This window comes from Nilaparvata lugens, chromosome 4 (genome assembly GCF_014356525.2).
Source record: "Nilaparvata lugens isolate BPH chromosome 4, ASM1435652v1, whole genome shotgun sequence".
In the NCBI taxonomy this organism is placed as follows: Eukaryota; Metazoa; Arthropoda; class Insecta; order Hemiptera; family Delphacidae; genus Nilaparvata; species Nilaparvata lugens.
The window spans coordinates 76,225,819-76,247,693 of record NC_052507.1 but is presented as its reverse complement, the minus strand read 5'-3'; the positions used below and the strand labels follow the sequence as shown (position 1 = coordinate 76,247,693).

The window sequence follows — 21,875 nt, the reverse complement described above, 5'->3', positions numbered from 1 at the left end:
AATAATTAGGTGAATTGTTCTCCTAATTCTGCTGCAAATAGAACCTTTCTGAATGGCATATGTAAGTATTTTATAATATTTGTACGTAATAATCAAGCGAAATGTTCACATATATCTTCTGTGAATATTATTTTATTGTATATTTTATATTTACTATAGTATTTTTTGTTCTCCTAGTTCTTCTGTAAATAGAACCATACTAAAAGGCAGATGTAAGTATTTTATAATATTTGTACGTAATAATCAAGCGAAATGTTCACATATAATATCTTCTGTGAATATTATTTTATTATATATTTTATATTTACTATAGTATTTTTTGTTCTCCTAATTCTTCTGTAAATAGAACCATACTGAATGGCAGATGTAAGTATTTTATAATATTTGTACGTAATAATCAAGCGAAATGTTCACATATAATATCTTCTGTGAATATTATTTTATTATATATTTGATATTTACTATAGTATTTTCAATCGATCCAGTTGAACTGCATTTGTATCTAGGCCTAGTAGGTACCTCTGTAAACATGACTATTGTATTTATAATTAATTACTGTATTTACTATTGTAATTATAATTTTTTATGTGTCTAATTACCGATGACAAAATGGGTGTAATCAATGTAATCGATGTAAGACGTTAAAGTGTATTCTGTGTGTTAAATGTATTTGATTGTATCACATTTGTGGATTCAATTTCATCGATGTATCACATTGCAATGTACCGTATTCAACTACTTGGAATTCATTGAAACGTTATAAAGAAACTATAGTGAGGTCCACGTTATAATGGCAGAATTGATCAACATTGGTGTTGCTATCCTTGTCTATCATTCGACAAAAATATCAAATAGCGCTATCTTAACTCCGCAACGTTGCCAGATCGTGTTTAGTGATGTAGAGGTACAACTAATTTACAGAATATTGAATCTCAATCATGGGAATTTATTATTCAATCATTGAAAAATATTTTTTCTTGATGAATCAAATTTAATTGATTTTTTAAACAAGAATGAACAGTTATATAGGTGCGTACAGATTTACGCGCCGCGAACATGATCAATTCACTTTTAATCAGCTGATGCCAAGCTTTTTTATATCTGTATCTTACCGTTTCTGTAAAAACAGATATAGTCAGCTGATTAAAAGTGAATTGCTCATGTTCGCGGCGCGTATATCTGTACGCACCTTAATATATCACATCAGATATACCGGTATCAGCTATCCTCTATGGAAGGCAGAGAATCGGCAACGCCGTTTTCCTATCTTTCCCCTTACCATTATACGTGGGTCTCACTATAGGTATTTTATATTGTTGATATTGTGAAACGAATTATTATTACCTCTTTAAGAATGACTATTGCATTATAATTTTCTATGTGTCTAATTATTGATGACAAAATGCGTGTAATCAATGGATGTAAGACGTTTATAAATGTATTCTGTGTGTTAAATATGTATCTGGTTGTATCCGATTTAAAAAAGAATCAATTTTATTGGTATATCACACTACAATGAATCTAACTAATTCTTGGAATTCATTTAATCGTTATAAAGAAACTACAGCTAAAGTATTCTATTTAAATACTCCATGTTAAATCAGACTGATTGTTTAAATAATTCGTGTTATCTTCTGATTATATTATTTATGAATAAATTATTGTTTCAAGCTCTGTTGTCCAATCATATTATTCGTGGAGGATTTTTTTTCAAGCTTTATTCTGAATTTCTGGGTTCAAGTGTACAGAGAGATGGAGGGCTTGATGTAGGAATACAGCATAGAATAAATTGTGGATGGATGAACTGGAGAAAAATGAGTGGTGTTCTTTGTGATAAGAGAGTGAATTGTCAAATGGAGGGAAAAGTGATAGCTTGCTATGAGGCCAGCTATGCTGTATGGAACAGAAACATGGCCCATTTCAAAGAAACAGGAACGAAAGATGGAAGTGACTGAGATGAGAATGTTAATATTGATGTGTGGGGTTACAAGAAGAGATAAAATAAGAAATGAATTGATCAGAGGCACTGTAAAAGTTGGACCACTGGGAAAGAAAATGCAGGAGACAAGGATGAGGTGGTTTGGGCATGTGTAGCGACGGGAGGAGGATTATATTGGACGAAGAGTGCAGGATTTGGTTTTGGATGGTGTGAGAGGACGAGGTAGACGTAGGATGAGGTGGGGAGATAGAATAGCGGCTGACTTGCGGGAGGAGAGAGGAAGCATTGGATAGGGCTTTGTGGAGAGGCAGACTAAGAGAAAGGAATGCCGACCCCATTTAAATGAGATAAGGCACAGCCAAAGAAGAAGAAGAAGATTCTGAATTTCAGTAGGCCTACTCTTTACAAATCCAATAAAATAATTTACTCTTTGTTCAAACCATGAATATCATTCTGCCAATGTGCGCTCGCCTCATGATATCAAATCTTAGATACTATCCAAGATAATTTTATTTATTCATTTACATTAACCAAAGCACAAATCAAATACATGATTAGAAAAGAACCAACAGGCTTAGCCCAAAACTGTTCCCTTTCCGAATTTTAATAGAAGTATGTCTAAACGTAGGTTATGTTGCTTCACTTTCAATCAAATTCCGAGTCCAGAAATATACAAACCAAAATTTAGAATTTAATTAAATTGAAAACCGAAAAGAATAAAAATATTGCTCCAAACTGTAAAGTTTTCAAAACTTGAAAACATTGAATTATTTAGAAATTTAGAAACCAAAAAACAAAACTAAACTCGATCACTCCAAAAATCACAGCTATTGAAATCACAGGCCTACAAATCTCAAATAATGAGATATATTATATACTAGCAGATAACCCGTGCTCCGCAAGTGTCCATTTAAAATTTTGACAAAATAAAAACTTGAAGTATGAAATCATGAATAATTAAAACAGGCCTATAACCATCCTCGGTTAATTAAGACCATTTTTGCAAAAATCCGTGATCCGTTTTCTTATTCATGGATTTCATGAAAAATGCAAATCTCCCAGATTTGGATGATATTCGGGTTATGGGTAGAAGTAGACCTAACAAGTGGCGTGCTATAATATGAGACGTTGCGCTACAATACAGGGTGAGTTATTAACTGAAACATAAAATCTCACCTCCACTCTCAGATCATAGAAATCATTCATCTTCAAATGCTTATAACTCATGAATGGGAGTGAATTTCGCCAATGTGATGACATATTTTTGTTCCTCTCGTCAAGTAGGCCTACTATCATTCCTGAGAGTTTAAGCGATTTTAATTTTTGACCATTTTTGCAAAAATCAATGATTTTTCCAATGTGCCATCTTAAACGGGCCCACTTGCTCCGATACCGATGCATTGTTTACCAGCCAGTCAAGCGCCGCCGGCTTGCTTCTTATGAGAGCTAGAAGGGCTTGAATTCTGGGGTCCTTCAATGTACTACGTAATGATTCGTTGAACTCGTACGTATTCATCAGTGGCCACGGATGATTTGCACGGTATTTCAACGTGAGTTTTCTCCAGTTAACAGTTTAAAATTAATTTATATTGTATTTTATTGAATAACTATTAAAACACATAACCTAAAGCATTTTTATAATGTACTTTAGGGTAACCGTCCACTGGAACCGTATTCAACCGTTTCGTTTGGCCGTTGTATCGGACGAATCTGCCGGCCGTTGATTCGGCCGAATATGGTCGTCCATTGGAACAGTTTACATCAGTCTAATACAGAAGTTGTCAATTATTGATTTATAACTACTATCATACCACCATTTTTCATAAACAATGATTCTATTTAGATTTTGAAAATTGAATAAACAAATATCAACTAGATTAGTTATTCATTACAATAATTTTACCTTCAGATCCTTTGTTCAGCAATCTTTGTCCACAGATTCCTATAAACATCAGGACGATGATATCTTTTGTCACGCATATCCCACAATGGAACATGCTCTTGAACCTAACTATCAATTATTCATTGTCCATAGTTGATAAAATCAACTTTATAAAATCTGGTTTGGCGCACTCACACAACTTCCTTGCCGTTATGAAATTGATCACCTGACGCTAGTGTCCCGCGCATCTCAGTCTACTATTCAAAGATTTGAGCCAGCTGGTGACAGGGCAATAACGCTGGAGACACACATGAGGTCTGCTATATCTTCATAGTGAATGATTTAATAGAATCACAATAAATTTGTCATTGAATAATCACATTTTCTCGAATTTAAAGCTTATTTTCAATTTTAGGTGAAAATGTTACTGAACATTAATTGTAGAGATTTTCATGCTCAATCTACTCCACTTGATTTTTTCGTTTCAATTGTATCTGAAGCCTGATAATTGGGAATCTATCTGCATTGATGGGGCGAAGCTCCTGAAATTTTTACAGATATGGGACTTGTGGCAGTTGATAGAGCTTATCGATGACTATTTTAGTATGAATTTCATCAAAATCGTTGCAGCCGTTTTCGAGAAATTGCAAAAAAACCCTGTTTTGGACAACATTTTCGCCATTTTAGCCGCCATTTTGAATTGCATCAGATCGAAATTGTTCGTGTCGGATACTTATATCGTAAGGACCTTAAGTTCCAAATTTCAAGACGCACATACACTATACACACACACCACACACATACAGACCAATACCCAAAAACCACTTTTTCGGACTCAGGACCTTGAAACGTATAGAAATTTACAAATTGGGGTACCTTAATTTTTTTCGGAAAGCAATACTTTCCTTACCTATGGTAATAGGGCAAGGAAAGTAAAAACAGAACAACTTAAAAAAACAAACAAGACTGTGAAACAATTTTAGGTTAGGATGTTGTCTCAGCTCGACTAGTTAGTTCGGCCGGATAGAGCCGGAAAATCCCATTCAATTCGGATTGAAAAATTGAACGGCCGGAGACGGCCGTATGAACCTGTTGTATGAACCTCGTACCAATGTACGAGCATCTATTGCTTTCTTTGTTGGGGAATCGTTTGGTCGCGTTCGGTAGTTTCCGGCCGATGCTAGTTCGGACGAAAACGGTTCTAGTGGACGGCCCATCTTATTGTGTTATTTGGGTGGGCCCGTCCCACTTGGCCCTTAACCTAGCGCCGCAGTGCAGGATGGTTTCTTACAGCTTGGCGTTGTTGTCATTCGAAATGGGTGTCTGGATTGGAAGTGTTTCGGCCGCATTGCAGGATGGATGACTGTAACGGTTGCCGGAATATCAACAGCTGGATTTTTTCGTTTTTTTCGTGATAGAGAAATTCTGATTGCAGATTCGTTCTCAGCGACCCAAGTTTAGCCTAAAGGCTCAGAATGTCAACAATGTTTTATAATATTTGTACGTAATAATCAAGCGAAATGTTCACATATAATATCTTCTGTGAATATTATTTTATTATATATTTTATATTTACTATAGTATTTTTTGTTCTCCTAATTCTTCTGTAAATAGAACCATACTGAATGGCAGATGTAAGTATTTTATAATATTTGTACGTAATAATCAAGCGAAATGTTCACATATAATATCTTCTGTGAATATTATTTTATTATATATTTGATATTTACTATAGTATTTTCAATCGATCCAGTTGAACTGCATTTGTATCTAGGCCTAGTAGGTACCTCTGTAAACATGACTATTGTATTTATAATTAATTACTGTATTTACTATTGTAATTATAATTTTTTATGTGTCTAATTACCGATGACAAAATGGGTGTAATCAATGTAATCGATGTAAGACGTTAAAGTGTATTCTGTGTGTTAAATGTATTTGATTGTATCACATTTGTGGAATTCAGTTTCATCGATGTATCACATTGCAATGTACCGTATTCAACTACTTGGAATTCATTGAAACGTTATGAAGAAACTATAGTGAGGTCCACGTTATAATGGCAGAATTGATCAACATTGGTGTTGCTATCCTTGTCTATCATTCGACAAAAATATCAAATAGCGCTATCTTAACTCCGCAACGTTGCCAGATCGTGTTTAGTGATGTAGAGGTACAACTAATTTACAGAATATTGAATCTCAATCATGGGAATTTATTATTCAATCATTGAAAAATATTTTTTCTTGATGAATCAAATTTAATTGATTTTTTAAACAAGAATGAACAGTTATATATAGGCCCTATATATATACAGTTATATAGTGCGTACAGATTTACGCGCCGCGAACATGATCAATTCACTTTTAATCAGCTGATGCCAAGCTTTTTTATATCTGTATCTTACCGTTTCTGTAAAAATACAGATATAGTCAGCTGATTAAAAGTGAATTGCTCATGTTCGCGGCGCGTATATCAGTACGCACCTTTAGGCTAAGCTATTTTGTCACCATTACTCTTCTCTGTATATGATTGAGCTATATGTATGACAGAGTAAATATCATTGTTCTATGCTCCATTGTCTTGTTTTACATTTATTTCAACGTCAAAAATGCAATTCATGTTTATTCTTTGCTAAAAGCAATGCATACTTTGGCTGTGCTCAAGTAACATTCATACAGTCAGAACTAGTCTGAACTTTCCTCTGACCTTTCATAGTCATATGCCTCAAGACATATGAGCTCATATGCATTCCCACCTGTCCCAGATGCACATGAAATGAAATTGAAATACTCTTTTGCTCTTATACTATAAATACACAGGGGCGGAGTGCCTCCATTTCTCCTCAAATTACATATTGTTTGGAATATTCCATCCACAGAAATAAAAATACGTTTTTGCTCTTTTACTCTAAATACACATTGAAGAGTGTATCTAAGAGCTCTTTTACTCTAAATACACTTATGGACGCCACAGTCCTATTAGGACATGTAGAGACTCAATTCCTCACCACAATCTGAGTAGGTACCAACTTAATTCTAAATTTATTTTATAAAATGATGACAAAAACAAAAACCTTTAAAATTAGAACATAGTTATCACTTTTTTATTCAAATAAACAACAAAATTGACAATAACAAATCATCATATTCTAAAAGATTTCAACAGGTACTTTTTACAAAGTTAGAGAATACAAACTAATACGCTATTTCTAAATTATATAAAAATATTCTGAAATAAAAGGGAATTCATGAAAATGAAAGGTAGAACTTCTACAAGCAAAAAATAGACAGTTCATATTAGACATTGCGAAAGGAAAATTAAAACTTATTGTTATTTGAATGGTGGATGATATGAATGTGTCAGAATAAAAATATACACAACTATAAAATAAAATGTTTAAATCAAAATAAATCAATCTATATTTCTTCATAGTAGTCTAACATTAATTTCATGTGGCGCTTAATCTCCAACTATTCTATCTTATCCAAATTAAATAAAGTGCCAGTTGCACAAAAGCCGGTTAAAATTAAACCGTGATTAATTCCACGAGAACCAATCATAGAAGCCTTTTTAAGAACGCCTTTTCTGATTGGTTCTCGAGAAATTAATCACGGTTAAAATTTAACCGGCTTTTGTGCAACCGGGCCTCAATAATCCAATGACGAGGTTTTAATTACAAACTCCTCTTCTTCAATCGCAAATTTTCGAAAACCTTATGTGCCAATCAGGTCACAACATCAAACACTTTCATTAATTATCTGTACAAAGACTAATAATTGAACGCTAGTAATAAATTTACAAGACACATTTCGGATAACCACTGATTTGAACTCATAAATGAAAATACGATATTTAATTTAAAAGCTGAAAATAGATAAGTAATCATCTAATGATAAGTACTGTAATATTTAATTTCTATGTACAGATGGTATTCTATACTGACAATGACTATTATTTGCGTTTGTTTTAAGAGCTTATTTTCAAAAAATATATAAAATGTTCTCATTGAAAGTGATGATCAGTGTTAAAAACTAAGCACGAAAGCATAAAAGCCTTTTAAATTTTAATTATGATTAAATTTCAAAGGTGGAATCATAACCTCATTTCGGTCTTTTGGAGAGAAATAGTACAAGGAGTATCCTTAGTTTTCCTCTCCCATTCAGTGCTTTCTTGCAAAAATTAGAATAATAAATAATAATAATGATAAATAATTCTAATCAGAGGAGGCGTTTTTGAAAAGAAGGCTTCTCTAATTAGTTCCAGTGACATTTAATCTGAATTAAAAGTTAACAGACTTTTGTGCAACCGGGTGTAATTGGATTCTTTAGCCGATATGAAACACTCTTTGTCAATTAAACCAATCATAGTCTTCTTTCTGCATCACCATGAAAAAATGAACCAAGTTCGAAAAAATATAACCGATGAGCTTACCCACAAGTCATCAATAAAGAGAAAATTTAGTCACAATTACGGCAGTATAGAATCGCACAATACGATATTTTTAATTTAATTACAAAATACATTCTTATCTAATAGTATTGAATGAACACCTTTGAATATAATTTCAAGAATAACCCATATCATTATGTTAAATATTATCTATATTCCCGTACAAACTAGATTCATTCCTGAATGTGATCTGCGATCAGTGTTCTTTCAAAATACCAAAGATTTCGTTGCTAGTGCTGTAATTTTTTGAGGTTAGAAGTGAATGAGACGCGCTTCAGACGGATTCTGCTCCACTGGACAGTATGGGCACTTCAATCTGAAAATAAAATTTAATAACAATTAAAAGTTGAAAAAGATAAGAAACTCGTTTCAAAAAAAAATATGTTGTGGCGCACTCACACAACTTTCGTTGTCGTTATGAAAATTGATCAATTGTCGCTAGTGTTCACGCGCATCTTAAGTCTACTATTTAACAGTTTGAATAATCACATTTTCTCAAATTTCAAGCTTATTTTCAATTTTAGGTAAAAATGTTACTGGACATTGATTGAAGAGATTTTCATGCTCAATCTTTTCCACTCGGAATTTTTTGTTTAAATTATATCTCAGACCTGATAATTGGAAATCTAAAATCAAACTTTGCATAGATGGGGTGGAGCTCCTGAATTTTTTACAGATATGGGACTTGTGGCAGCTGATAGAGCTTATCAATAACTATTCAAAGTATAAATTTGATCAAAATCGTTGGAGCCGTTTTCGAGAAAATCGCGAAAACCCCTGTTTTGACAACAATTTCGCTTGAATTGCATTTGATCGAAATTGTTCGTGTCGGATCCTTATATTGCAAGGACCTTAAGTTCCGAATTTCAAGTCATTCCGTTGATTGGGAGATGAGATATCGTGTACACAGACACACACAAACACACACACACACACAGAGAGACCAATACCCAAAAACCACTTTTTTGGACTCAGGGGACCTTGAAACATATAGAAATTTAGAAATTGGGGTAACTTAATTTTTTTCGGAAAGCAATACTTTCCTTACCTATTGTAATAGGGCAAGGAAAGTAAAAGATCAAGTTTCGTTGAGTTATTAATATTGCATGCATCACTGCATGAAATTGATAATCCAGCTGACAGCTAATTTTTCATTTTTAAAGATAAATTGCTACATTTTTTCCCACGCGTTCCCATGCGTCACGGGATTGTGTCATGACCTGTATTTATAGACCTTGTTGAAACTGTTAGAAATTTGGCTTTGAAAAGTTCAAAAACGTCAAACAAAGAGACAAATTATATGAATCTTATTGGAAATTTCTTCCTCTTTCCAACCATGTCCTTGGAATTAGATTTTGACTGATAGTTTTCTGGTTATTAAATTTTTTCAAAAATATCGAAAATCGATATAGTACCTCGAAAACTAAGGTCGATATAAGAAAATTTTCCTGGACATTTTTGTAGCAAATTCAATGTAGAATCCATGGTCTTCGGCTGTTACACCTTTCGTGGGACACCCTGTATAAGAGGCTACGCTCATTCAATGAACTCACTTATTGGTGCCAAGTTTGTTGAGCGCGTCTCTGGAGATGACGTGTCCGCAGACGAGGCGCATGGGCGGATTGAGGTCAGAGCTCTGCTGACGTAGGATGGGGCAGGCGAACACTGAGTGGTATCTGCTGTCGCGGCCAAGGTCGATTTCAATCTGAAAAACATCAATTCAAAAAACTCACTACAATCAAAGTTTTATATTTGTTTGCTTTTTAAATGTGAATTTGTGTTTAAAAATAAGTTTTCTTAATTTTTAACTTTATAAAATAAAATCTCAGGAAGTCAAAGTGTAAATTTTTAGTGAGAAATCATGAAGAACCCGATGCATGTAAATGTAAATCAACACCTGTAAACATGAGTGTTGATAGGAAATGACATTGGGTAATACGGCAAGGCAGAATATCCGAAAGGATCTCTCTGCCAATAAAAGCCATAAGAAAAAATAATAAATAAATAGCTACAATCCTCGCAAATCAACGAACTCAAAGGTCCGGTTGCACAAAAGTTAAATTTTAACCGTGGATAATTTCACGAGAACCATTTTGGAAAGACGGTTTTTCTGATTGGTTTTCGTGGAATTAAGCCCGCCGCAAAGTAGACCCACGAAAAGCAACCCACGCCGTGTGATGTTTTGTAAACCATTGCTATAGACTTATTCATAGTCAATCAGCTGACAAGTGGATTATTCATTGGCCTAAATCACGATTAAAATTTAACCGGCTTTTGTGCAACCGGCACAAAGTCTATCTAAACTAAGATTATTTGACGGAGTTTAATGAGAATTAAATTAAATTAAACTAGATGAATGACATTTACTGAGAAGCTCAATTATAGTTCAAGTATACATTACAAGAACTAGTATAACCAAAATATTATTACAAAACTATAGTCGTTATTATGTCGTACAGTCTCGTTATAAAGTCAGCACCTGATTAGCATTGGTATGCTATCCTTGTCTATCATTGGACAAAGCAGATAGTTTTATCCTTTTCTAGCTCGGCACTGTTGACAAATAGTTTGTTAGCTATGGAGAGTATGTGTTATCTGAATTTGGGAGAGGAATAGCACAAGGTTACCTTATTTTCCCTCTCCCTATCATTTTGATAAAGTACTTATTGTATAAATGAATAAAGAGTGAATGGTCTACCATATATAACTACCAAAATATTCAATATCAATAATTATAAAAATGAGTTATCAAATCAATGAAATATGTATTTTCCTGGAAATTAAAATATATTTGAGATAAAATTGGTTATTATCAACAAGAATAAACCATTAATATTAAGATCCAATAAACCGGGATTTCTTGTATCACAGATATCTACTATACAAAGCGGTGGAAAAAGAAAATTGACAACCTTGCCGTCCTATAATTTCTGCAGTCTTTATATAACGTGAATCTATAGTTGAACTAACAAGTTATTCCAACAAAGGCGATAATAAAATGCATTTTATACTGTGCATAAGCTTTCAAGTATTTTTCGGATTTCTAACAACATTACTAAATTCGAAATTCTAATCACTTAAAGCCGTTTGCACAGTGAGATATTAAACTAAATTTCATTTTAAATTGGATTAAATCCGTATCAAGTCTAGTTTGTTATAATGTATTTCATTTTGAGTTTAAGCCACCAGCTGATTAAATCGAGTTTAAGCTTTGACTGTGCAAACGGCCCTTAGAAGTCAAGTATTCTCGGACCAGAAATGTGAAGTGCATGACATACACATAACCATTTGGACTTTATTACCATTAAAATTTGAAAAAGAAATACAAGCTAAGATTTGTTTTCCTCATCCGGATTATGATATCTATTTTTACAGATAATTATAATAATTGTATTGATAAAGAAATGATTGATTGAGTTATGAATGTTTGGCAAATACATTTACATTCAATTCAACTCTGCATTGGCAACTTACAGGCAGTTCTTCTTTTCCATTCCAGATGACAGCCACCTGTCTTTGTTGCATCACTTGTTTGATGTTCAGCAGAGCGGGCAAAGCTGTGCATCCCGCATTTATACTGCAACAAACAAGACAATCCGTATCAGTTCAAACAATTATTTCTATTCATTGATAAAATTATTACAACAGAATTCCCAAGTAATATGGCATAATTTTCTCCAATTGACACATTGTAGTCTGCGATATAAAAAAGATTAGTTTAGTTAGTCTGAGATGAAGCTGTAGAGTTTGTACAGTATGTTAATTCAAATTTTTTTTTCATCTCATTTCAAGGGAAATGATAATCTCAAGTTGACTTGGACTTTTTTCTTGTTGAAAAGTGACATAAGACTTGCCATATATCATTTCAAGGACAATATTATCTCAAGTTTACTTTATTAGGCTTGTTACTTTCCTTGCCCTATTACCATAGGTAAGGAAAGTATTGCTTTCCGAAAAAAATAAGGTACTCCGATTTCTAAATAAAAGTGGTTTTTGGGTATTGGTCTGTATGTGTATGTGTATGTGTGTGTGTGTGTGTGTGTGTGTGTGTGTGTGTGTGTGTGTGTGTGTGTGCACGATATCTCATCTCCCAATTAACAGAATGACTTGAAATTTGGAGCTTAAGGTCCTTACAATATAAGGATCCGACACGAACAATTTCGATCTATTGCAATTAAATATGGCGGATAAAATGGCGAAAATGTTGTCAAAAACAGGGTCTTTCGCGATTTTCTCGAAAACGGCACCAACGATTTTGATCAAATTTATACCTAAAATAGTCATTGATAAGCTATATCAACTGCCACAAGTCCCATATCTGTAAAAATTCCAGGAGCTCCGCTCTGCGAAGTTTGGTTTTAGATTTCAAATTATCAGATCTCAGATACAATCTGAACGAAAAATTTTGAATGGAAAAGATTGAGCATGAAAATCTCTACAATCAATGTCCAGTAACATTTTCACCTAAAATTAAAAAGAAGCTTGAAATTCGAGAAAATGTGATTATTCAATTGCAAACTGTTGGCAAATGTTGATTCTATTAAATCATTCACTATGAAGAGATAGCAGATCTCGTGTGTATCCAGCGTTATTGTCCTGTCACCAGCTGGCTCAGATCTTTGAAAAGCAGACTTGAGATGTGAGAGAACATTAGCGTCAGGTGATCAATTATCATAACGGCAAGGAAAGTTGTGTGAGTGCGCCACACCAGATTTTTTTCTGTTAGAGATGAAAGGTGGCTTACCATACACTAAGAGGACTGTCGACACTAAGTCCTAGGAGACAGCAAGCGTCTCTGGTGAATGTCTCATAAATTTCCGACCACAAACTTGGCTCCAGTAGATGTGAGTAGGGAGAACTCGAAATTCCATGTGGCAAATAGAGGAATGTTCCCATCAAATTTTGAATCTCTGAAAAAGCAGGATAGTGTAAATACAGGAAACATCTGTTTTAATAGAATAAATTCTGGTCAATCTGAATCAAATAAGAAACTCTATAAATATAATTGAGTTGCAGAGATACAGGGTAACGTAAGATCAAGTTCAATCTAGATTGAAGATGAAGAAATTAAATTTGAATATTCAATTGATTCTAGAGATAGAATGCTATATTTTAATGCTATATTTTCTCTATGATATTACTGTATAAAGATAATTTTTCGTGTAATTCAGGTTACACTCCATTTACTCTGATCATTCATTACTTATTTTTTCCGATATTATTGCCAAAAGCATGATTATTTTAGTATTTCTAAGCTCCAATTCATTAGAAAAACAACATTTAATTGTGTTTTTTGAAATGTAGGAAGCGAAAAATCTTAATTTCTTCTAACATGAGTTGTTCTGTGAAAATCAACTAGTAAATTATCATATGCTTTACCTTTTTCATGCCTTTGAACAAACTGACTTAGATGAGTTCTTGCATAACTGATAGCTTCGCCTTGGTAACTGGGTCCTTTCTGAATTAATCCCACGAACTGTAGTTGATGAAGCTTGAACTCCAGAGACGAACTCTACGAAAAATACAAGTAAAATTCTTATTACTTCAGCCTAATCAATCAGAATAAATCAATACAAACATAAGGAATAGATAACATTAAATAGAATAAGAAATTTATATAAGCATTGGTTCTTGATTACACAACGGATTAAACTATTCAATCATTGTAGATTATAAAAATGTTATTTATAAAATAGAATTATAGTACCCTTTGAAATTGATAAAATAATAGAATAATAATACAAATTATAACTACTAGTTCCACCATTATTATATTATTAATTTCAAAAGGGTACTATAATTCTTTTTTTTTATAAATAAAAGAAAGTAGTCAGGGTCTGAATTCAAACATTTTAAGAAGAAATGTTGTATGTAATTCGAGCGTAAAACTTTTCTATTGTTTTTGCAAAAACTGTTTTGCTCAAGTCGTGTTTTACGCTCCTAATACATAAATACACCCACATATTCAACAACAAACATTTTCTAAAATTAATAGTTGAAAAGTGAATTCAGTTGGTGATTAAAGTCTGTGTGATATTACTTTTAACTCTTTCTCGAAGACGGAGAGGTCCGATTCTCTATCCTCCACTAATCACTCCCACTACCTAGCAGCCTTCTACTTTTGTCAGTACTGGGTGTGTGTGTATCTGTGTGAGAGAGCTTGGTACCGCATCGCACCAACACTCCCCTCCAACACTCCTGGCATTGTTCCAACCAAAGTAGTTTACTGGTCAGCAGGTATATTGGTTTGTGTATGTTACAGAGATGTCTTCATCAAAAGAACGTGAAGCGAAATGACACGGCGCATCCAATTGTGCGCAGGATGACCGTCTGTGTCTACGCTACAAACTGTGGAAGGAGAAATGGGTTTCTCCTCTTCATGTTAAAAGCAAATCTCACAGAAATTAGTCTTGTCTGCTGATATGTATTCACAATCTAGTGAGTAGATCATGGTGAATTCAAAGATCGACATAATGAAAAACGTTCTTTACCTGAGCTTCAAGTTGGTCTCTATGTGAACGAGCCCATTCTAAAGCGGGACCCAAGTCTTTCTGCTTCAAACAATCTAATATTCTGTTGAGTTCCGTGAACGGTTCTTTGCTTCCTTCTTCAGTAGTCAAGCCAGCTTCCTAAAAATTAAAAAAATGTACTCGTTCAGTCATTAGAATAGAATTACTTTTTTATTTGTTGACGTGGCAAATTTTGGACAATAATGTCCATTCTACTACTCAACCACGAATGAGAAGTAGAGAATGTGTATACGAAATATGCACTTGTAATAGTATACGTCACATGGGCGGGGAAGGGCCTTTTGCAGGCGAGAATGTTTCTAGTCGAGGCGTTAGCCGAGACTAGAATTTTATTCGAGCACTGCAAGAGACATTCACGTCCAAGTAACAGAAATTGAGTTATTTGGTAGGAATTCTATTCCAATTTCTTTTTAAAATAATAGAAAAAATAGAAATCCTTTTTAAAAATAAGTAATTTCAATGGATTAATTTTGAAATAACTTTTCAATGTTATTTATACCGGGGTACGAGTAGGTCTAACCTATACGGGTAGGCAAACTGAAGCATGGATGAAGTCTAGGATGGTTGGTTAATCAACTTTTAAAATGTATTTTAATTTGTGTTTCTCATACGGTAATGTTTAAAAATTATTTCATCGTTTCAAAAATACATTTTAAATCAATTATACGACTTGTGTACTCAAGTATTTTGATAGAATGAAGAAAAAAAATGGCGGCTGAGAATTTTTTGTTCAATTTTGTACAGTCACTGTCAAAAGTAAATATAAAATATTCTGGCAAATAGACAACATTGCGAAGCGAGAGAGAGATAGTGCTATCTGTTTTGTTGTATGATAGAAAAGGACAGCAACAGTATTGTCAATCGTACACTGCCATTATAATGTGGACCTCACTATAGTTACTGTGATCTAGAGGAAAGCTTAATAAGTGAGATTACCCTTGCAAGTTCGTCAGCTATGTCCAGCATTCCTTGGCGATAAAAGTGTTGACATATTACTTGATTTAGTAGAGCAGTTTTTTCCGGTCCTGAGAATACTTCTTCGCGACTCGTCGACGCAAAATCACTAACAAAATTCTGAAACAGAACACAAAATGATGAGATTGAATTGTCTGAGCTCAATTAACAGCAAGATAGAAATTACATTAATAATTACATAATCAATCTCTTTATTCAAAACATACATCAAAATTTATATTTTATTATAAATGCATATTTTTAATAAACCTTTATTTGTTCTACAAAAGTTAGTTATCAAAACAATAATGAAGTATCCAAGAGATTTCCCAAGTGTCACATTGTTTTAAAATTCCAAACTGTTCACTATAAGACAATAATTGTTCATTTTAAAGACTATTAAGAAACATGTGCTCAAATAAAAAATATGCAAAATTTTCAAAGAGTAACTAGACAAGTCGCTCAAAACTTAATCATAATTGAAAGAGTTGACAGCACCCTATCCCGTAGAAGTATTTCTTATTTGAGAAATAAGCTCTATAATAAAGTTCCAAGAGGATGGTTGATAAAGAAGCCTAAAATAAAAGAACTGCATACCTGGGTGAAAGAAAATAATATTTTTACTCTTCAATGTTTGATTCCATTACGAACTGCTTGTTAAATAATCAATTTGAACAATTAATTACGACATAGCAGTCAGGTATTTTTATAAATAAAAGCTATTAGCTTCTACTTACATTAGTGTAGCACTTTCGGACACTAGTTCCTTCATCAACACTGTGTGATGAGGAGTGTTGATGAAGGAACTAGTGTCCGAAAGCGCTACACTAATGTAAGTAGAAGCTAATAGCTTTTATTTATATAAATACCTAACTGCTATGTCGTAATTAATTGTTCAAAGTAATTATTTTTATTCAATTAATGATTTGGTTTGAAATTGATTAATGTTGTATGAATTTAAAATTCAGCTTTATGTATATAATTATACTTTAATTATTGTTATTTCTTAGAATGGAATATTGAGTTGGTTGAATGTTAATTATTGTAAGCCTATATTATAATATTTTATATATTAATATTAATGTACAAGTGAATAAGATATATTAAGACTCCACGTCGGCGTATAAGTTATCTTTTGCCGACATGTAGCACAAAGTTGTTTTCCTTTTTGTTGTATTCTGTATATATTTTTTGTGCAATAAACGATTTGATTTGAAATTTCGTTTATTTTTCCCCAAATACCAATTTCTAAAGTTCGTCATACACCCAGCTACGTGTAGCTAGGAATACATCTTCTGAAGGCATAGGGCATTGTTGAATGCTACGCTACGCTGGTGTGAACAGGATAGATTGCGTAGCGTGAATTTAACATTGGGTGATAGGACGGCTTCTGAAGACGTAGTCCCAGATACACGTAGCTGGGTGCGTGATGACCTTAAGCGACGACTAAATTCGCACTGTATTGAATAAATAAATTATATTTATTATCTTCAAGCGTGTAGCAATGGTTCATCAAAAACAAGCCCATGAAAACGTATAACAAAAAGGAGAATTTGATATACTGTATAATCAAACAACAGCTGTGGTTTTTTGTAATTGTGAAGTTTTTAGCTCAAAAATTTCTAGTTTAATTCAAAATTTAGACTTTTTGAATGCGATTAAGTTACTGTTCTAGATTTTTTGATTCTAGAGTCTAATAGTATCTATTTGATTCAAAATTTGCTTGTTCATCTGAGTATTGAAGAGTGTAAATTGTATTTTGAAAAGTGAAAGTGACATAACCAACATTTTGATTTGGACAGTATAGTATAAATTGAAAATGGGACAGTTTTGGGCATGAGCCTGTTGTGCCTTTCCTCATGTCAAGAGTATTTGTACACAATGTGATAAATAAATAAATTAAAAACGAAAAAAGTCAGATAAATGCAGTGCAGATGAAGTGTCTGAGAAGAATAGTAGGCAAAACTAGAAGGGATAGAGTGAGAAATGACTGTATTAGGGAGGAGCTGAAAGTTAAATCTAAAGAGACAACTATAGAAGAGAGAACGCTCTCCTGGTATGGTCATCTTGTGAGAATGCCTCAAGAAAGAAAGCCTCGTCAATATATGGAGGCCAGGGTGCAAGGTAAAAGACCGATAGAAAGACCGCGAGTAAGTTGGGAGGAAAACGTTTCACGGATTGCAGCAGCTAGAGGCAAGACCATGAATCAAATCAAGAGAATGGCCTTTGGATAGGGACCAATGGAGGAGGTGGGTCCAAGGCAACATCCCAACGCCGTGAAAACGGCACAATGGGCGAAGAAGAAGAAGAACGGAGAAGAAGAAGAAGAAGAAGAAGAAGAAGAAGAAGAAGAAGAAGAAGAAGAAGAAGAAGCAAATTATAGTCTTGGGTGCAAAAACACGGCATCACATGAAATTCATTAATGGTAACTCCAGGGATATAATTTCCTTATTGAATAAATTGGGGTTTCTACAAGGAATGCATTGGTACATTTGATGAAATCCCGTGTTGTGATAGCCCTTTCTGATACTGGAAGCCGGTTGAAGGCTACCAGGGCTATTTTGTATCCTACTCGGCCTTGTGAAGGGCAAGTTGAGTTGGTTTCTGCCGCTTGTGTTGAACTCATGAAAGTCACTCATCAACCTCAAATCGAATGAACAATTGAACCGATAAATGTAATGGTCAATTCGATTCAATAAAGTGTCCTTAGAAGCCTTGTAGTAATAGTTCTATGTGATTTGTCTATGTGTATCTATGTGATTGTGCTGTGGTCAAAAACTTTTTGCCCCGGTCGAGATTCAAACTCGGGTTCTTTTGATTATTGGACCGGCACGTTATCACTTACTCCAACGAGCCACCCAGGGATACGTAGAGGCAGCACTGCAGTCATAACTGATTCAGCATAAAACAATGGGCGACAATGATTAATGATGCCAGAGATGATTGCGACTTCTTGTCGCAAAAGAATTGGCAATACATGTCTATTAAAATTTTTAATCCTCTCCCTAATGAGATAAGAGAAATTGACTATGAGAGTTTTAAACGTTATTTAAAGAATTTTCTGGTTGAAAAATTTTTATATAAGGTAAAAGAGTTTTTCGAAATTCAATTTGGAATGTTATTTGGGTAAATATTTGTTTTTGGACTTGACACTGCAGAAGTTGGGTACGACAGGAACAATAATAAATAGAACCTGCCAAGCTATGGCCTATGCGGACGATATTGTTTTGTTAGCAAGGAATGAGCATAGCCTGAAAGAAATGTTTTGCACACTCAAGGAGGAAGCTAAAGTTTTAGGCCTTGAAATAAATGTAGGTAAGACCAAGTACATGCGAATGTCAGCAGATGAAAGAAGAAGACTGATTAGAAACTTGAAAATAGAAGACGATTGTGAAGTGGAAGGCGTCAGCGAGTATAAATACTTGGGAGTAACACTGACAGCTGATAATAAAACTAGTCATGAAATTTCCACTCGAATTATGATGGGCAATCGGGCATATTATGCTAATCAGAAAATTTTCAAAAGCAGACTGATTTCTAGGCAAACCAAGGTAAAGATGTACAAAACATTGATAAGGCCGGTTGTGACTTATGGAGCTGAAACGTGGACCATTTTGAATAGAGATGAAAGAGAGTTGAGGTCTTTCGAGAGAAAGATGTACAGGAGGATATGGGGACCAGTCTGCGTTGAAGGAAACTGGAGAGCCACATTTAACAATGAGATTGATGAAGCAATTGGCGAAAGAAATATTATAAGGTGTATCAAAGCAAAAAGAATAGAATGGCTGGGTCACGTGGTAAGAATGAGTGATGAAAGAGTACCACAAAAGCTGCTTGATGAAAGGATGATGGGCACCCGAAAAAGAGGAAGGCCAAGAAGAAGATGGATCAGCGATGTGGTGGAAGATCTCCGTGTGCTAGGTGTGGCGAACTGGCGGCAGGGAGCACAAGAGCGGGATGTATGGAGGCGTCATATAGAGGAGGCCAAGGTCCATCCAGGACTGTAGAGCCAGATAAAGTAAAAGTAAGTATTTGTTTTTGGACTTGAGAGTGCTAGGCAATTGAAATTAAAAATAAAAATATTAAAATAATATAAATAAAATGTGATATATATTTATATATAATGTGATAGTAGACTATTGTAAGCTTGAACTGACGTTGTTATGACATTTTTTATGTTTTTGACAATAAATTATCTATTTATTCTGATGGCCCTCTTCTGCATTAGGAGAACTCTTTTAACTCCACTTGCAGCACCCCAGTGTTCCAATCCATACATCACAATTCCTTGGAAGAAAGAGATAAGCAGTGCTCACATAGCCTTTAGGTACACACAGCATCAGTTGCCTGAGTAGATGGATTACTTTCATCACAGGTAGATGGACTCTGGGTTGCATGTAAATTTTGAATCCAGATGGAAGGCCAGAGGTCCAACACTCCTCACTTAATCTGTGACATTAGGCTGTAGTCTATTTCTGTATGTGTATATTATTATGTCGACTGAAGAGTACAGCGCGGCTAGAGTCCAACTTCAATTCCTATTTATTAAAGTGGTGTCACTTTGGATGGATTAAGCTACTTACTTCTAAAAGACACTTTATATAATTTGTATAAAAGTTACAATATTTTGGAAGTTGTTACCCTATCAATAGCTTTTCCCACTTTGGAGACGGTACTATGCAGATCCCGGTGATCGGACGCCAGTCGCTGTGTGGCCTCGCGGACTCTGCCCATCAACTGTTTCACAATTAAGCTTTGTGCCGGTGTCAGCTCGTGGTCTTCAGGGCCTGAAAAACAGGCCTTGAATTATTTACAACCAAAAATAAGTCGATAAAATTATCACATGTTAATGTTATAATGGGTAAATAATTACTTACATAAATACATTGGTGTGTACAGACTTGAACGCTCTTAACAGTAAATACCGGTAAAATCGGCTGATGAGCGTGTTTCCGTGTTCGTGGCGCTCACGTCTGTACGAACCTCATGGAATCGTTGCCAATGACTAGGATTTTCAGATAGGTAAAATATGTGTCAAAAACATTAAAAATACACTGCATGAATATTACTCTGGATTCATGTAGTGGAGGAGCTAGATTCCTAAAATAGAGGTTCCTCATCCAAATCCCCTTGTAACTAGAGTGGCCTGTTAAAAAGTTTGTTTGCCCCAATTATATAAATCAGTTATGTTTGCCTTGTACCTCCTTGGAAAGGTTGTTAAATACTTTCATGTTCGGGAGCGGTTATAATTATAAGTTCCAGGGTTCCAGCTAGTCTTCTGTGAGGTATCTTCAATAAGGATTCGCGTCATAAAGTCTGATAGAAATTCTCTATAATATTGATTCAAATACTTATAACCTACCTACTATACGTACAGTAACTTTTACTTTGGTTTACATAGTTATAGATTTAGATATTATTCTTGAAGAGCTGCTAAATAGAACATTAATGATGATTAGTTAAATCAAACAAATTTTTAGATTGATGCTTAGCAGATTATTGCAAATAATAGTCTTTGCATCAACAGTGGAAAAAATCAACTAGGCCAATGCGCATTTGATGAGAAAGTAGGTTCAATAATGATGAAAACAAATTGTCTGATTATGAACAATCAGTGCAAATCTTTTATATTAAAGAATGTGATTATTTCCTCTAAAATATTATATTACATAATGATACGGAAGTTTATAAGACAAAGAACCTAACCTTATTTTAATAGATAAGCGATCAATACTCACATTCTTCAAACTCCCTTTTCAAGGATTCTACATTGGTTTCTACTTCTTTGAGAACTCTACTGGCATGTTCATTAATACTTCCAAATTTTGATAGAACCTTATCAACTTCTCGTTCAACAGCAACACACGCTTCCATATTTGTTTATCCAAGTACGAGTCAAGTCAAGTAAAAAGTTGATCAATTCAAAACAAAGACAAAACAGCAACTTTCCAGATGATGCGAAAGCAGAAGCAAGCTTGTTTGTCATTGAACAAGTAGATATTAGATAGCCTTGATTAGTAGCGCTACCTATAAAAGTGGTTTTGTATTTTAAATCGCAATATCAAACACTAAAAGAACAGAAACGCTATAAATTGAATGAAATATTCATATAAATGAT

General features: G+C 34.1%; 1 protein-coding gene across 2 annotated transcripts; it reads right to left on the bottom strand.

Annotated features, from left to right (window-relative positions):
- Positions 1 to 8,522: 8,522 nt before the first annotated feature.
- LOC111043868 (E3 ubiquitin-protein ligase RMND5A) lies at positions 8,523 to 21,726 on the bottom strand. 2 transcript variants are annotated; one of them, XM_039426501.1, is made up of 9 exons: positions 21,496 to 21,726; positions 20,399 to 20,544; positions 15,740 to 15,877; positions 14,765 to 14,902; positions 13,653 to 13,785; positions 13,018 to 13,183; positions 11,748 to 11,850; positions 9,827 to 9,978; positions 8,523 to 8,589 (listed from the first exon to the last, which is right to left on the bottom strand). In XM_039426501.1, the coding sequence occupies exons 1-9, from the start codon at positions 21,629 to 21,631 to the stop codon at positions 8,526 to 8,528; spliced, it is 1,176 nt and encodes a 391-aa protein (XP_039282435.1). In that variant the 5' UTR covers positions 21,632 to 21,726; the 3' UTR covers positions 8,523 to 8,525. The 2 variants fall into 2 exon arrangements, with proteins under 2 accessions (XP_039282435.1, XP_039282436.1); XM_039426502.1 differs by having other exon boundaries at positions 20,399 to 20,535; positions 21,496 to 21,723.
- Positions 21,727 to 21,875: the final 149 nt, after the last annotated feature.

What these genes read in the sequence shown, in the direction of transcription:
- LOC111043868 (XM_039426501.1), bottom strand. Translation starts at nt 21,631, where the DNA reads ATGGAAGCGTGTGTTGCTGTTGAACGAGAAGTTGATAAGGTTCTATCA. An exon ending in GAAAAGGGAGTTTGAAGAAT is followed by an intron (nt 20,545 to 21,495) that starts GTGAGTATTGAT and finishes CCTGTTTTTCAG; the next exon opens with GCCCTGAAGACCACGAGCTG. An exon ending in GAGACCAACTTGAAGCTCAG is followed by an intron (nt 13,786 to 14,764) that starts GTAAAGAACGTT and finishes TATTTTTCGTAG; the next exon opens with AGTTCGTCTCTGGAGTTCAA.